Raw genomic sequence first — 12,516 nt, 5'->3', positions numbered from 1 at the left:
GCGGGTCCTTAGGTCATCATGCTCTCGGTGTGTGCCACCTGCGGTTAGTTCTTTGTTTGCTTGTTCTCATCTGTGGCCATAACGTGTGCACGAAATGTAACTTCCTGAGATTCCTGAGAGGAGTCTCTTGCCTCCCTCTTCCCGTGTCCAGCACCTGCGAACGTGCCTGGAGCAGAGCAGGGGCACGGGAGGAGTGCGGGGTCCCCTTCGCTCCCTGAGCCCGAGTGCCCTGGCCAGCGTCACGGCCTGGCCCCCCGGTGTCTCTTCCCGGCCTCCCTTCCCAGCCTCCCATCCTAGCCTCCTTCCCCAACCTCCCTTCTTGGCCTCCCTTCCCAGCCCCTTCTCCTGGCTTCCCTTCCTACCCTCCCCCTCTGGCCTCCTTTCCAAGCCTCCCCTCTCTGTCTCCCTTCCCCGCTTCCTTTTCTGGCCTCCCCTCCCAACCTCCCTTCCCAGCCTCCCCTCCTGGCCGCCTTCTCCGCCTCCCCGCCCGGCCTCCCCCACCCCGGCCAGGCCTGGCCCAGCATAGCCACCTGCACGGACACAGGATTCCCGAGCCAAGACCGTGTGCCGTTTCCATGTCTTGGCAGCTCTCCGCCCTGTCGGCTGGGTGAAGTGCGGTTTATCGCTGCACGGATTTCTGCGGCCGTGGGAATCCCGTTTGGCAACCACAGCAAGGGGCAGGAAGGGGAAGGAAGGGAGGTGTGCAGGCCTCGCCTCAGAAATGCTGGCCAGCGCCAGCCCCTGCCGGTCCCCTCTCCTCGTCTTCCTGAAATGTGCCACTTCGCGCGGTGGGGGGGAGGGGCGACTGCGCCCCGATGCCAGATGGGCCGCAAGGTGTGTGGGAGAGCAGACACGGGGAAAGCAGAGGGGCCCTAATCCCCAAGGCTGGGTGCACCAACACCTCCAGTCCAGGAAGAGAGGCGCTCCGTGGAGGCTTCCGGAAACCACTGCGCCCTTCCTAAACCCGGAAGCAGGGCTCCCCCAGTCTTCTCCTCACAGCCCTTCAGCAGCCTCTCAGCTGCCTGGGGATGAGACCCAAAAGGATAAGACGGGGCTGCCGGGAGTGGGGACAAGACAGGACGGAACATGGAGGTCCCCGAGAGTTCCAGGCAGGTGCAGCGGCACCCGAGCTCTCCACAGAATAACTCGGGCCGCTGTGCTGTGTAACCGATGACCCCAGCATTCACCTGTTGAAGGAGTGACCCTTATTCTCGCTCACGCGTTTACAGGTCATCTGGTGGTCTGCGGGCTCAACTGGGCGGCTCCTCCCTGCGGGGGGGGGGGGCTAACATGGGCCCCATGGGGCTCGTTCCAGATGAGTCTGAGGTAGCAGCTACGTCTGGGGAAGCGCCTCGTGGCAAAGTGCACAAAGACTGCCCGAAACACGCGGCAGCTCTAAGGCCTGGGCTGGGACCGGTCGACTGTCACTTCTGCTCACATGCTCCTGGCCAAAGCCAGTCACGTGGCCGGGTCCACCATCAGCGGGAAGGGGAATCCACGCACAGTAGGAAAGAGGGAAGAATCAAGACCGAACAGCCTCATCACCACCGAGCCGTGGGCATCGGGGTTGAGAGCAGAGCTCCGGGGTCTGCCTGGCTCCCGGACTACCTGCTGTGTGATGTTGGGCGAGTTGCATCACCTCTCTGTGCCTTCCTTTCCTCACTTGCAGTATGGATATGATTAAGAAGATAGAGTAGCTCCCTCGTGTGTTCACAGCAAGGCTTCAGTGAGATCATCCATGTGAGCCTGTACTGAGTGAGCTTAGTGTAAGAGCTTAGCATAAGCACTCAGCAAATGCTGGCCACAGAGCAAACGCTGTGACAGAGCACGCAATTACCAGTGAAAGCCCACCTCCTTGTGTGCACCTATGTGTGCACCTGTGCTTGTGTGCATCTGGGTGTGTTCCTGGGTGTGCGTGCACCTATGTGTGCACCTGTGCGTGTGTGCACCTGTGCATGTATGTGTGTGCACCTGTGTGTTCCTGTGTGTGTGCACCTGTGTGTGTTCCTGTGCGTGTGTGCACCTGTGCATGTACCTGTGTGTGTTCCTGTGTGTGCATGCACCTGTGTGTGTTCCTGTGCGTGTGTGCACCTGTGCATGCACCTGTGTGTTTTCCTGTACGTGTGTGCACCTGTGTGTTCCTGTGTGTGTGCACCTGTGTGTGTTCCTCTGCGTGTGTGCACCTGTGCATGTACCTGTGTGTGTTCCTGTGTATGTGTGCACCTGTGTGTGTGTGCACCTGGGTGTGTTCCTGGGTGTGACTGCACCTATGTTTGCACCTGTGCATGCACCTGTGTGTTTTCCTTTACGTGCACGTACCTGTGTGTGTTCCTGTACGTGTGTGCACCTGTGTGTTCCTGTGTGTGTGTGCACCTGTGTGTTCCTGTGTGTGTGTGTGCACCTGTGCATGTGTGCACCTGTGCGTGTGTGCACCTGGGTGTGTTCCTGTGCGTGTGTGCACCTGTGCATGTGTGCACCTGGGTGTGTTCCTGGGTATGCGTGCACCTATGTGTGCACCTGTGCATGTGTGCACCTGTGCGTGTACCTGTGTGTTCCTGTGTGTGTGTGCACCTGTGTGTGTTCCTGTGTGTGCGTGTACCTGTGTGTGTTCCTGTACGTGTGTGTACCTGTGTGCGTTCCTGTGCATGTGTGCACCTGTGCATGTGTGCACCTGGGTGTGTTCCTGTGCGTGTGTGCACCTGGGTGTGTTCCTGGGTATGCGTGCACCTATGTGTGCACCTGTGCATGTGTGCACCTGTGCGTGTACCTGTGTGTTCCTGTGCGTGTGTGCACCTGTGTGTGTTCCTGTGTGTGCGTGTACCTGTGTGTGTTCCTGTACGTGTGTGTACCTGTGTGTGTTCCTGTGTATGTGTGCACCTGTGTGTGCACCTGTGTGTTCCTGTGCATGTGTGCACCTGTGCATGCACCTGTGTGTTTTCCTGTACGTGCGTGTACCTGTGTGTGTTCCTGTGCGTGCATGCACCTGTGTGCGTTCCTGTGCGTGTGTGCACCTGTGCATGTGTGCACCTGGGTGTGTTCCTGGGTGTGCGTGCACCTATGTGTGCACCTGTGCATGTGTGCACCTGTGCGTGTACCTGTGTGTTCCTGTGCGTGTGTGCACCTGTGTGTGTTCCTGTGTGTGCATGTACCTGTGTGTGTTCCTGTACGTGTGTGTACCTGTGTGCGTTCCTGTGTATGTGTGCACCTGTGTGTGCACCTGTGTGTTCCTGTGCATGTGTGCACCTGTGCATGCACCTGTGTGTTTTCCTGTACGTGCGTGTACCTGTGTGTGTTCCTGTGCATGCATGCACCTGTGTGCGTTCCTGTGCGTGTGTGCACCTGTGTGTGTGTGCATCTGTGTGGCACCTATGTGTGTTCCTGTGCATGCGTGTACCTGTGCATGTGTGCATCTGTGTGTGCATGTGTATGTGCACCTGCGTGTATGCCTGTGTGTGTGTGCACCTATGTGTGCACCTCTGTGTGTGTGCACCTGTGTGTGTGCCTGTGTGCAGTGGAGGGGTGGGGGGAGCTGGCAACCCTGAGTGGCCGCTAGGGTAGGGAGTGTGTGGTGAGCCCCATACCTGAGCACCAGGTACTATTTTAGGCACTAGGGATACGACCCTGAACAAAACAGTCAGAAAGCTTCGTCATCCTAGAGTTTGTGTTCTAGGGAGAGAGGACAAGTAATAACCACAATAAATAGGTAAAACATCTGGTGTAAGGGAGGGCAATAAATGATAAAAGAGAAAAATAAAGCAAGGAAGGGGCTTGGGGGAGTTGCAATCCGAAGTACAATGTCAGAGAAACGGGGTGTGTGCGTCCGGGAAGTTTGCGTCTGAGTAAGGCAGCGCCTCTCCACTCAGCGCTGCTGACGCTTGGGGTCTGCTGATCCTTTGTTGGGGGCCATCCTGTGCGGTGCAGGATGTCCAGCAGCACCTCTGGCTTCAACCATTAGAGGCCAAGTGCACACCTTCCAGCTGGGACAAGCCCTCCCCTGGTTGTGACAACCAGAAAGATCCCCAGGGACCATCAGATGTCCCCTGGGGGACCCGCTGGCCCCTAGCTGAGAACCACTAGGCTGATGGGGTGTGGAAGGGCCAGCCGGGGCGCAGGAAACAAACGAAGATGCACAGACAATGCGTGGGACGGATGGCAGGGGTGCATCAGGGAAGGGCCTGTACCTCTCTAAGGATTTGTCCAGAGTTAAAAGGGTTCTGTGATTCACACTCAGTTGTACACGTGAGCCCCACATGAAGACAGTAACTTCCAAGTGGAGAAGAGCTCTCTGTGTTGGAAATGCCTGCTGGTCTCTTCAGATCCTCTAACCTCTCCTCCTGCTCCGGGAGGCCAGCCTCTGTGGGGTCTATACCAGGCCCCCGGTTCCCCGCACACTGGGGCAGAGGGAGGCTCCAGCAGACAGGGGTGGAGCGGGGAGAGCGGTCTCTACTCTCATCCCTCTGGGCCCCTTCCAGCAAGCTTACAGGCTGACCACGGCTGCCTCGTCCACCAAGGTCCCCGCTCCCAGAGGCAGGCGCCTCTGATGGGGCAGTGCCCATGCTGTGCTCTGACACCTGCTCCTCCCCTGGCCTTTCCGGTGGTGGCCACATGCACCAGTGTCCTGGGGCTGCCGTGGCAAATGACCACGGCTGGGGTGCCGAGAACAATACTGTTCTCCCACGGTCCTGGAGGCCGGAAGGCTGAAAGCAGGGTGTGGGCAGGGCCCCGCTCCCTCTGAGGGGCCCGGGGGTCCGGGTCTCCCAGCTCCCGGTGGCTGTGGTCCTAGCTGCTCCTCGGCTCGTGGCCGCATCTCTCCGCGTCTCCCTGTGTCCCCACATCACCTCCGAGTGCTTGCGTCCGCAGACTCCAGTCCTCCGTGGCCCACGCCCCAAGCTGGTAATGACCTCATTTCAGATGACATCTGCAGAGACCCTATTTCCAAACCAGGTTCATTCTGAGGTCCCGAGTGGGCGCGGATTTTGGAGGGTGCTCCTGAACCCCCTCCATCCCTGTATCTCGCCTGCTGCACCATCACCTGCTGGTCTCCTGGCGTCCCGTCTACACCTTTGTAAGGAGTCCCCTTGTCATGCTGTCCTCTGGGCTGCGTGTAGCATCCGTTCCCTGCCCGGGTTTGGACCCATCCAGCCCGTGCAGGCAGGTTCACTGGGGACGGGCCAAGAGACTAAGGGCCGGGCCACTCGTGAAGAGTATGTAGACGTGATCCCTCTCAGGCTCGCTGGCCGGTGGCCTCTCAGCCCCTTCCTGTCCCTGCCCACCCGCCAGCAGGAACGGAGATGACCCAAGACCCACAGGGCACGAAGGGTGACTTCCAAGGCCGAAATCTTGGGATGCCGCCCGCGAAGGCAACACAGTCAAAGACGTCTGCCGAATCCTGCAGCCTCCGTGCTCGCAGACCCTAGCCTTCACGCCACCGCCCCACTGCGGCCGAGCCACAACCTCGGCGAGCCCCCGCTTTCTCATCTACAAAATGGGATCACGACTGCTGCCCGTAGCTCCAGAAGGGACCCACGTGAGGAAAGCACGTCGCAGATGTAAAACAAGGCATAGCTACCGCACAAGACCGTGCAGTATTTTATGTGAACACAGCAAAGTACACACGTATACTCAGGGAATGTACTCCCTTACACGTATAGGGAATGTAAATCTGATTTTTTTGTATCTGTGCTTAATTTCTGTGTCCAGCCCCCAGGCTCCTAAACGGAAAAAAAAAAAAAAATCCACAACACTATGCCAGGAGTTTGATTTCTAAACATATTAAGTTTGAGATGCTAATTAGAGATCCAAATGGAGATGTTGAATAAGCCATTGGGTTCTGCAGGCAGGATGCTGGGAGTCGTTAGCACCTAGGTGGTTTAACTACATTATTACAGTAATGAAAGGAAGGTGTTCTAGACTGGATGTCTGGGTCCCCCCACTCCAGTTCCTAGGTTGAGACCCTAACCTGCAATGTGATGGTATGACAACGTGGGACTTTAGGGAGGGGACTGAGTCATGAGAGTGGAGCCCTCGTGGGTGGAATCCGTGACCTTACACGAGAGACCCCGGAGCCCTCTCTCAACCCTTCCGCCACGTGAGCACACGGCGATGAGACAGGACCGATTCTCACCAGACACATCCTCTGGGGCTTCCAGCCTCCAGAAGTGTGAGAAGCTGTGTCTGTTCTTGACCCCCAGCCCATGGTATTCCCTTACCGCAGCCCGAATGGACCAAGACAGGAGATAGAAGATGCCGTGGAAATGGAAGAAGGCCAATCGCGCTATTTGAAGGAGTGAGTCTCCATGCGTGGTCCCCAGATTTGGAACGTCAGCATCACCCAGGACCTTGATAGAGACGCAGAGGTGGGGGCCCCACCGGGATGTGAGACTCTGGGGGTGGGTCCAACAGTCTGTGTGTTGACCCACCCTCTTGACGCTCAAGTTTGAGAACCTGCTTGGCTACTTTCTCAGACAACAGTCGCATTGGACGCCAATGTGACCAGCAGATGGCTTTACTCTCCCCGTGGAAAGTGGTCCCCAAGTGGCTCCCAACGGAAAGGTGGCGTCACCGGGAAGTTGCCAAGGCCCAAATGACAACAGAAGATGCCAATTGACCATGTGCTGCTCAACCAGACCCATGCTGGCCCCTCCGGGTGCCAAGAGCAGACATCAGTGGCCAGTTCAGTGGCCGTGATGTGTTCAAACTGGATACTTTAAAGGTCAGAGTGAGCGGAGGCCAGCGGGCAGCTTTCTCAGCGGGAGGCCCATCCACCATGAAAGATGAAAAAGAGTGTCAAACGAAGCCAAGGGACTGAAAAGATTCCTTTGGGTTTTAGGTTCCTTTTTTTTTTTTTGGCAGCTAAGCTGGCTCATTTTGCGATATTGTGGTTCTCACTTGTAGCCACTTAGGAGATGATGAATGCATCCCGAGACTTCCCCAGACATTTATGACACCTGCAGGATTAGCAGTGACAATGGCTCTATCATGCACCACGACTCGATACCCTTGGCGTTCCTCTTAATTATTTATATATTCTGGAGCAGCCGCGTTCCCTCCCACCAGAGCTCAGGAAGGTAATAAATGAAGAAAGTCAATGGTCTGTAAATTACAACATTGATTAAAGAAGTGATTACTGATATAACTCTTGCTTGGCTATTATGCTAATGGCTGCCCGGATCCAGGACGGTGTTTACATGCTAATGGCGAGTCTGGGACGGCAACTGAAATTGGTTTCCACCCTTAATCAGTAGGTAAACATTTTTAAACCACTCTTGACCATGAGTGAGAAGACCCATCCGTGTGTTTCCTTCCCAGCTGCTCCTGCCACTGTCCCCAGCAGATGGAGGAAACTCTCTCAGCCCAGCCCTCACCAGCTGCCCTTCCAAACAGAAGTGAGAGCTGGGGATGAAAATTGGGCCCAGGGTAGCCATCCGTAGTTCCCAGAGGCTGGGGAAAGAGGGGTGATCGTGCAAGTTCATTGCTCAGCAGCGATGTGATTTAACTGGGTCCACAGACCACCACCACCACCCCCCCCACGCCCCGCCGAAGGAGACGCTGCTTTTTCTAGAGTGCACAGTCCCGACAGGAGACAGATAAGCAAATTGGCAATTACAGCTTAGTATGTTAAGTGCTATGTGAGGAGTCCATGTGTGACTTCATTAACTCTGGAATGTTATGCAAAACTGTAGGTATATGCATTTCCATGGCAAGAGTGAGCTTGACTTGTGTTCTCAAAGGAGTCAGTGACCCCAAAAAAGTTAGGAAACACTGCTTGAGACCTTTCTGGAAGCTTTCAAGTAAACTTCTTGTGTTTCCACTGCTTTTTGGCTCCATTGTATCTCATTCTCCGACCACATCTCCCCTCACCCTAAGATCCTTCTTTGGTTGTCTTGAAGCAGGCATCCCCATGAAGAAAGGGTTCAGTTCCTTCATCCACCCAGCTTTCCATCAACCCATCCATCTATCCATCCACCTGAATATATGTATACATACATACACACACACACACACACACACACACACACACACATCCATTCATCCACCCACCTATCCATCCATCCATCCATCCATCCATTCATAATTCATCCATCCATTCATCCACCCACCTATCCATCCATCCATCCATCCATCTATCCATCCATCCATCCATAATTCATCCATCCATTCATCCACCCACCTATCCATCCATCCATCCATCCATTCATCCACCCACCTATCCATCCATCCATCCATCCATTCATTATTCATCCATCCATTCATCCACCCACCTATCCATCCATCCATCCATCCATTCATCCACCCACCTATCCATCCATCCATCCATTCATAATTCATCCATCCATTCATCCACCCACCTATCCATCCATCCATTCATCCATCCATCTATCCATCCATCCATCCATAATTCATCCATCCATTCATCCACCCACCTATCCATCCATCCATCCATCCATCCATTCATCCACCCACCTATCCATCCATCCATCCATCCATCCATTCATTATTCATCCATCCATTCATCCACCCACCTATCCATCCATCCATCCATCCATTCATCCACCCACCTATCCATCCACTCACCCATCCACCCATTCATACACCAACCAAATGCACATACATACATTGGTCCTTTCAGTGTCCACTCTGCCAAGTTCCTGCTTCTTGAGCATCTGGTGTGAAGAACCAAGACATCAAAGATTTAAAAAAGATGTACTTCTTTCCTTCAAGTATCTCACGGTTTGGTGGTTGATCTGGACACGTGGGGCCAGTATAAATCATATCTTATAAACTTGAATATGCAAGACAGCCATGTCATTTCTTAAAAACCCAACTTGATTTCTATTCTCAATTTTCAATTCATTAAGGCTACAGAACATAGTCCCAGACTAATTTCCCGGAGATGTGACTGTTATTGCCCAGGTCTTGGGAGAGGGGGCTTCTAGTCTTCACGTGTCCTGCTTACAGTCCCTAGGGGCATCCAATGTCAGAGTTACCTAGGATACGGTCCCTCCCCTGTCCATGGCACTTCTCCAGCCCGCTTCCAGGGAACACCACAGGCATCTGCCTGCTGTTTCTTCCCCGCCCCCCACCCCCGAGCGTCCATGGGGCTGTATATAGATTCATCTCCCTAAGGGTTTAGACTTTGGAACACACTGCCTTAATGCTTGCAGACTTTTATTTTATTTTCTATGTGTTTATTTTGCTTTGTGCTCTATCTTGTCTCTCTCCTGAGGCAATGATGTGGTAGGAACTGGAAAAGCAAGGAAGGACTACACGGGGAGGGAACATACCTTGAAATGGCAATGCTGCCATTCACAGGATAAGCAATTATAATACAAATGCATAAACCATCCCAGGGGGTCGGAGAGGTGCCTGGCCAGGCCAGTAGGGAAGGAAGGGCGGGCCAAGGAAGCCCCGCATGCAAAGGCCCGGGGGTCTCAGAGACTGTTGGGGCTGTGATGGGAGGGGGGCAGAGTGAGTCAGGCTGGAGAGGAAGGCAGTACAAACCCTGCAGCTCTGGGGGGCTAGTTGGGGTGACATGTGGGTATGGCTCATTTTATGAGCAGACATCACCTCTGGGCCCCACTCAGAGTTCGGTCTCAACTGCGGATCTGTGCAGGTTCCAGCTCACGTGGGGGTGGTACCACCTTCCACCTCGAGCTCCTACTGTTTTCTATCCCGGGGCCTTCTCAGACGCCATGCACCTGTGTCTCAGCCTGGACGTGCAGGGCAGTTAACACACGGGCAGTGAGAGAGAGGAGCTGGGAGATAACGTTCCTGCCTCTTATCCTTCAGGTGGGCAATTTTGTAGGCTTACATGAGGTTCCAGAGAAACTGATCCACAGCAAAAAAAAGTAAAAATGTGCCTTCCTATGGACTCTTTCTCTTTCTCTGTCTCCCTCACTCTGCCCGCTGGCCCCCACTGGGGGCCATCTCCCAAGTAAACCGAATGCACTGAATCCTTGTCTCAGGCACCGCATTGGGAGGAACCCAAATTAAGCATGTATGCTGTGTGAAAAGGAAAAAAAGGACACATGGAAGCAGAGTGGTCTCCAGGGCCGGTGACTTTTCCATCCCCTTCTGTCTTCGTAGGTATCTGACGGCTGTGATTACGTCTTTGTCAACGGCAAAGAGATAAAGGGCAAGGTGGACGCGGTGGTGAACTTCACCTACCAGCACCTGAGTGCCCCCCTGCACATCACCGTGTGGGTGCCCCGCCTGCCCCTGCAGATCGAGGTCTCTGACACCGAGCTGAGCCAGATTAAAGGCTGGAGGGTCCCCATTGTGGCCAGTAAGAGGTGAGCCCAGGATGCAGAGATTAACCAGAGGCGTGATAACAATGGTTTTATTTACTGACCACACCACCGACAGAGCCAGTACAGGGCCCGGCACGTGGTAGACGCCGGTAAAATGCTGTGATTACATTTTCTCCAGCCCACCCGAGGCCCAGGATAACCAGCCGGGAAGGAGGCTGGGAAGCGGCAGGATCCGTATCACCCCCAGGCCGTGTGCACTCTACACTTGGACCTCTCCCAGACCCTCCTGAAACAGGCTCCCCCAGAATGAAGCGACAGAAATGATAGATCTTTCTAGCCCCTCAGCACCCTGGGGAAATCTGAATTGGGGGTTATTTTCTCTAAGCGAAAGTGACTCCTTTTTCTGTGCTTGGTGAATATCCAGAAGCTTGATAAGCTCTGTGTGCATCGAATTACTGCATGACATTTCATTGCATGTATATTGGGCTATGGTGTCACTGTTTGCTCTTTAAAAAAAAAAAAAAAGGCTCTTTGTTCTATGTGACTCTGGATTGTCATACGTAGGAGCTGGGGTCACCCATCCTGAATGCTCAGGGCTGTTTTCCAGAATCTTCCAGGCACCTGGTCCTCATGTTAAGGGGCAAGGAGTGCTTGAGCGAACGTACACTCAGCACGAGCCCCTTGGGCCCGTAAGAGGCAACATCCCTCTCTGCAGGGAGAACTTGAAAGAATCTTCCCCAACTGCAGAGGGCGGTGGTGAATCCGGGCAATCCTTCAGACTGTCTAGTGGTCATGAGTGACCTAGAGAATGAGCGTGCCCCGTGCCCCTGGGGAGGGCAGACCTGAGCCTAGCCACCACTTTCTAGCTCTGTGAGCTTGGGCAGGGTCCCTAACCTCCCTCCCCAGAACATAATAATAACACTCGTGTTATGAGATTAAGAGTCCATACGTGTGGAGCCTAGAAGGTCACATCTCAAGAGAGTAATACAGCTCTGCCCAATAGAACCTGCTGCCGTGGCGGAATGTTCTAGAACCACGCTATCCAATATGGCGGCCGCTAGCACATGTGGTTAGGGAGCGCTTGGTATATATAGCTAGTGTGCCTAAGAAATTTACATTTTTGATTCATCTCATTATTCATTTAAATTGAAGGGTAAGTAGGCACACATAGCTACCAGCTACTCATTTACTGGACAGCGTAGACTTCGTAAATATTAGCCCGTAAGCCGTTTGTCAATAAATGCCTTCAGGAGAGGGATGTCCGACCCTCTGTGCTGCCTGTGATGGAAACAGCACTCCCGTGGGGTCCTGAGGCCCCCGCCTGGGATGTTGTCCCATGGAGGCTGGGGCAGGCACCTGCCTGTCTGGCCTGTGCCTCCAGAGCGTCTGAATCCATTCCTGGGACCTGAGAGCTTCTCGTTCCCCCAAGGCCCACACGGGAGAGCGAGGATGAAGACGACGAGGAGCGGCGGGGCCGGGGCTGTGCCCTGAAGTACCAGCATGCCACGGTGCGGGTCCTCACCCAGTTCGTGGCCGAGGGCGCCGGCCCGTGGGCCCAGCCCAGCCACCTGCTCAGCCCCGACTGGCAGGTGGACATCACCCACCTGGTCGCAGACTTCATGAATCTGGAGGAACCTCACGTGGCCACACTGCAGGACAGCAGGGTCCTGGTCGGGCGGGAGGTCGGGATGACCACCATCCAGGTAGGAAGCCAGAGCTGGGCATTTCTGCCCTGAGCACCGTGCCGGGCTCTGGGGGAGGCTCCCAAGAAGGGTGGGTCATTGTGCCCAATTCCTGGCCCCCAGGATGGCATCCCCGGGACCCCAGAAGCTGAGCTAGGACCAGCCCGGGGGGGGGGGCCAGTCTCCTCACGAGCACAGCTGGGAAGGCGGTGGTCACAGCCCCTTAGCACCTCACATGTCCCCTCTCCCAACTGCTGTGTGCTCCGTTCCCAACACCTGCCAGCCCTCCCCGTCCTGCCCCTGTCTGCCAACCCTTCATCCCGCTGTCCACACCTGACATCTCCTACACCTCTCAGAAGCCTCCTCCCCTCCCCTGCATGCTGCTCACGCTCGTGGCCGGGGGGAAGGTGCCTCCCGCCTTCCCATAAAGCATTTAGTCATTCTGCCACGGATCCATCCAGCAAACCTCTCTTCGAAGTCCTACTACCCTTTTTCTTCAAGGAAACACATATGACAGGGAGTGGTGGGCCTTTTCCCAAATCCCTCAACTTCTACCTTCCTGACTGTACTTTGTTGGGGGGGGG

The 12,516-nt window shown here is 54.9% G+C and overlaps 1 protein-coding gene across 1 annotated transcript in view; it reads left to right on the top strand.

Moving 5' to 3' along the window:
• The window catches only part of TMEM132C (transmembrane protein 132C), a 306,611-nt gene that overhangs the window by 286,957 nt on the left and 7,138 nt on the right, over positions 1-12,516 (top strand). The window contains exons 6-7 of the mRNA XM_047828810.1: positions 10,087-10,292; positions 11,680-11,953. Of these exons, the coding sequence (XP_047684766.1) occupies positions 10,087-10,292; positions 11,680-11,953 (480 nt within the window). The remainder of the gene's footprint in view (positions 1-10,086; positions 10,293-11,679; positions 11,954-12,516) is intronic.

Source organism: Prionailurus viverrinus, chromosome D3 (assembly GCF_022837055.1).
Source record: "Prionailurus viverrinus isolate Anna chromosome D3, UM_Priviv_1.0, whole genome shotgun sequence".
In the NCBI taxonomy this organism is placed as follows: Eukaryota; Metazoa; Chordata; class Mammalia; order Carnivora; family Felidae; genus Prionailurus; species Prionailurus viverrinus.
Note: the sequence above shows the minus strand (reverse complement) of the source record. Positions and strands in the feature narration are given on the sequence as shown.